The 5,141-nt window shown below is 33.3% G+C and overlaps 1 protein-coding gene across 1 annotated transcript in view; it reads right to left on the bottom strand.

Annotated features, from left to right (window-relative positions):
* Positions 1-1,499: 1,499 nt before the first annotated feature.
* The window catches only part of LOC106476298 (rho GTPase-activating protein 15-like), an 11,508-nt gene continuing 7,866 nt past the window's right edge, over positions 1,500-5,141 (bottom strand). Inside the window, exons 5-8 of the mRNA XM_022380211.1 lie at positions 4,560-4,688; positions 3,263-3,368; positions 1,712-2,444; positions 1,500-1,670 (exon numbers count right to left, since the gene is read on the bottom strand). Coding sequence (XP_022235919.1) covers positions 2,243-2,444; positions 3,263-3,368; positions 4,560-4,688 — 437 coding nt within the window. The 3' untranslated portion in view covers positions 1,500-1,670; positions 1,712-2,242. The remainder of the gene's footprint in view (positions 1,671-1,711; positions 2,445-3,262; positions 3,369-4,559; positions 4,689-5,141) is intronic.

Raw genomic sequence — 5,141 nt, 5'->3', positions numbered from 1 at the left:
ATGATGTACAGACACGTTCTTGTTACAGGATGTACGGACACTATCTTGTTACATGATGTACAGACACGTTCTTGTTACAGGATGTACGGACACTATCTTGTTACACGATGTACAGACACAATCTTGTTACATGATGTACAGACACATTCTTGTTACACGATGTACGGACACTATCTTGTTACACGATGTACAGACACAATCTTGTTACACGATGTACAGACACGACCTTGTTACATGATGTTCTGATAAAACAGAAAGCCTTCAATATTCTTCATGAAGGCTAAAAAACCCGCACATTCATGGCTGCAAGTTGCTTTGAGACCACATTGAAGTCAGTCTGGAGTTATGTCCTCATCAGGGCTATGTTTCAAGACAAAATATCATATTTGAAGTCTTAGAACCCACAAGCTTCCACTCACATTTAATAATAAACAGAAAAATGTGTTTTATAAAACTGGAATCACCACAATACATACATCTGTGGATACACTCCAGTGGACGATCACATACATCTGTCGGTACACTCCAGTGGACTTTTGTGCCATGTACATAATTGAATAGAGTTGTTTAAACAATACGAATAATTAAATTGTGGCGGAATGCTACAAGTTCTTCAAATACCTACAGAATGATAGGTTTCTTTTTTGTGAGTGTAAAACACTTGAACACACCATTTCGACTTCCATGTAGAGTAAAAGCCAAAAAGTCAGTAGAAGGTTTATCAGGATGTTTTGGTCTAAAAATGACATTGTCATACTTAACATAAGCTCGTTACTATAGAAACTATTGCACAAAATTGCACAATCCTTGCCATGAAGCTAAGGCCGATTAACAACCGAAAAAAGTACTTCCTAGGACTTGAAACTAGATACTTGATGAATTTCTCAAACGTATTTTGTCAAATGAAGTCACTAACGAGAGGTGACAACTATTACTCTGACACACGGACATTGACACACAATTTAGTCAGACGAATTTGCCCGCCAGTAGCACAGTGGTATGTCTGCGGACTTACAACGCTAGAAACCGGGTTTCGATACCCGTGGTGGGCAGAGCACAGATAGCCCATTGTGTAGCTTTGTGCATAATTACAAACAAACAAACGGACGTACAATATGTATTTTATATAGAGCTTTTAATACATAAACATTTTACATCTTATAATACAAGATATAGTTCTTATCTAGAATTAATAAAATAAGCCTTCAAAGTTCTGAAACAATTTCTTACAGCGTATGAATACAATCTCAACAAACAAGTGAATTATATTTATAAACTTTTGCTCTCATCTCACACAAGTTTTATATTTGAATTTAAACGTACAGCTCCTGTAATATTAAAATACCTGAAACAAAACAAATGATGTATTTATTTACATCGTTATGGTGCAAAGTCTATGTTATATACATATTTACAACACTTGTTTAATAACAAAAAAAACACGTGGTTTTATTTAAAGTTCGCACCGAGTTAGCTTGTTACCATTGTGCTTACTGTTGCCTTTACCAACACCTTTTTTAATGTTGCCTTTACCAAACACCTTTTTTAATGTTGCCTTTACCAACACCTTTTTTAATGTTGCCTTTACCAAACACCGTTTTTAATGTTGCCTTTACCAAACACCGTGTTGCCTTTACCAAACATTTTTTAATGTTGCCTTCACCAAACACCTTTTAATTTGCCTTTACCAAACACCTGCCTTTACCAACACCTTTTTTAATTTGTTGCCTTTACGAACACCTTTTTTAATGTTGCCTTCACCAACATCTTTTTTAATGTTGCCTTTACCAAACACATTTTTTACTTATTATTCCTATTCGTAGTGAAATATCATAATTAATAGACATCAAAATTAACAATTAAATAATAAAAACGTTTCTTTCTGTTATAGCTCATCACAACTGTATAAAGATAGTTAAATATTTAATTTGAACATAAAAACGAATTACTAAAATTAATTACATAAAACCACTTGCATATCACTTAGAATTTTGATAAGACGATGATACGGAAAGTTGTATTACAAATAACATTTTTTGACATCCAATAAGTCCAAACAGTATTTCAAGAATGATCCACGAAAGCATTACCATTGCTGCCAGGGGTTATTGTTGAAGTATTTTCTTTTCTTCAAGGTGGGTTCTATCAGAAGTTAGACCCCTAATCACTTGTATATATACCCTACAAGTCTGCCAAATAAAAGCAGAAAAATGGACAATGTTTCTTGAAATGTTTTGTAGTATTATGGTAGCAGGTTACTAGAAATATGACGAGCAGAAAATATCTGATCAAATTCCAGAAGCAAGTACTCAAGTACTCTATTCTGATGTAACACATCCAATGCCATGTTGACTAAGTCTGAGTCTGAGCTCATCAGAGTGGGCCCGAATACGATAGCCAGGTTTTGTATGTCCATCAGGTTCCTTTCCCGGCACTTTTCAACTCTGCATAAAAAAACTCAGAATATTTAATTAAAGATAAACAGTTAGAAAAACACAATCCTGTACTTCAGCATTATTTTATTGCGCTTGTTACAAAACAGTGATACTGGCAACACCTTATATACAAATAAACTGGTCAGAAAAATGTGAATAGTGTAGTGAAACGGTAAAAAACAAAGAAAACTGTATTAATAAGACTATTCCTTCTTTGGCATGCTATGGGATTGAGGGTCAGATCTCAGGAAATGACGATATTTACATACACTCACATAACAACTTAGTTTCCAGTTAAAAAGACAACAGCATATTTTCATCATTAGGCTTGAGGACAAGCTACATTTGTAATTAGGGAGAAGTGTGGTTTTTTGTTTTGCTTAAAGTTAACTCTATAACCTAGCACCTATTTTTTGTCATCGTCCTAGTGTAAGTCAAATTGCTAAAGATACTTGGTGTTGGAATAACATATTTAAATGCATTGTTGTTTTTTTAATACTACAAAATTGATGCAATCCTTCCCTGTAGACTGTAGATATATAATTTATGTCGGAAACTCACGAGTTCAGTTTGTAAAAACTGTTGAATAGTTTAAGTTACAGTTTTTGATAATAAAAAATAATTTTAAGGGAAAAAAAGGTCCTGAATAGAGAGAGACATCTTGTGGGAGTAATATGACAAGTAACGTACGTGTTACATATTCATTATCTTTGTTGTTGTTGTTCTCGTAGGTTTTATGACATACACATCCCAAATGAAAACTTAAACTACCATAGTATAAAACTGTGTTTTAGATGAGATCTCGCAGTAAAATATTAAAGATATACCTCAGTAAATGGCAAAGCAAGAACTTTAAAGTTTCATAATTCGACTCAGGTAAAGAATGAATTATCTCTTTGATGGATGTCAGTTTTCTTTCCATGGTTTGCTTTCCTACATGAGAGAGAGAGACAGTTTTATATTATTTGTTTTTATAAAAAAGCCTCTTACAATAAGTTTGTTTTCCTACAAGATTTCATATTGTAAACTGATGTAACTCATTCTGAGTATGAATAACATGTCCTATATTGTGACAGCGGAAAATTTACGGATTCAAGACGCTAAAATCCGGGGTTCGATTCCCCGCGGTGAACAGCCACAGTGCCAAAGGAATAATTTGTCTGTACTTCCTGGTTTACACTGAGAAAAACTTGGCTCGATTCTTTTGGTGATCGTGAAGACGCTAAACTAAGACTTCTGATGTATTTATTATAACTGTACGTCTTCACGATCACCAGAAGAACAGAACCAAGTTTAATACATCAGAAGTCTTAGTTTAGATTATAACTGTACGTCTTCACGATCACCAAAAGAATAGAACCAAGTTCAATACATCAGAAGTCTTAGTTTAGATTATAACTGTTCGTCTTCACGATCACCAAAAGAACAGAACCAAGTTTAATACATCAGAAGTCTTAGTTTAGATTATAACTGTTCTTTATCATAAGTCACATTCTTCCACCTGTTTTTTAGTGAAAATAATTTGTTTTGGTTTTTGTTATGCGCAAACCTACACAATGAGCTATGTGTGCTCTAGCAATCATGGGTATCGAAACCAGATTTTTAGCGTCTTAAACCTGCAGACTTACAGCCGAACCACTGGGGGGGTGGGCATGGGAAAATGAAAATTATGTTTATAATAATTGCAACATAATCATTTTAGTAGTGCACGAAAAACGAATTAACAGCTGATATAAAAAAAAATACCACTAGTATTTCAATTAGTTCCACTATTTGCCGCTAGGGTATCTTATGTACGTTACACAGAAAAATTAGTAATTTCATCCTATTTACGTGTGTCACTTTTTGACACTAAATATTGCTACAGGCAAAAACGTAATACTACTGCACTTGTGGAGAATGAGATGTAAAGAAGTCAGTAGCGTAAGGGTTAACTAAAAATATCCAAAACACAATGAAAGGTACCACCTTCTTAACTACATTCATGGCACAATATTTTAAAATTCTGTTAAAATAAATAAACAACAAAAACACATACACAACAACAACAAGACATAAATAATTGAATTTTAGATATAATTAACTACAATCTTCAAAAACAACAGGAACTACTAATTAACTCACCAAGGACATCCATGATTTGGAGAAAACAAGAAACAGGAATTAAAGGCTCCTTCATTTCTCTGAAGAAAAGCTTTAAGGCACCAGTCAAGATGTGAATGTCATCTACTGTTTCTAGGACAGAATAGTCATCTTAAGGAATAAGAGTTCTTTGATTATTGTAATTATAGCTTTTAATCATAATACCAATCCATGAAGTCCAAACAATATTTTAACAATTAGTCCTAAAGGTTATATTATTATAACAATTCATTAAGTCCAAACAATATTTTAACAATTAGTCCTAAAGGTTATATTATTATAACAATCCATGAAGTCCAAACAATATTTTAACAATTAGTCCTAAAGGTTATATTATTGTTACGTCTCCGTTTGTTAATTGATTTTTCCGTAACTTCGTTCCGACGAAACTTTAGCGACACAAGTCTTTACTTAATAAAACTGGTTTGTTCTTTCCGAATATAACTTTACGATACACTTAATTTCAATATTCGCGCTAAAACAAACAATATAACGAACGAACGTTAACTTCAACAATACCCTGTGACTGCAGTTCAATTACTCACTATCTACACACACATTGTC

The sequence above is a fragment of the Limulus polyphemus genome, unplaced genomic scaffold (genome assembly GCF_000517525.1).
Source record: "Limulus polyphemus unplaced genomic scaffold, Limulus_polyphemus-2.1.2 Scaffold10225, whole genome shotgun sequence".
Lineage (NCBI taxonomy): Eukaryota > Metazoa > Arthropoda > Merostomata > Xiphosura > Limulidae > Limulus > Limulus polyphemus.
The sequence above is the reverse complement of the archived record's forward strand: the minus strand, read 5'-3'. Positions and strand labels throughout refer to the sequence as shown.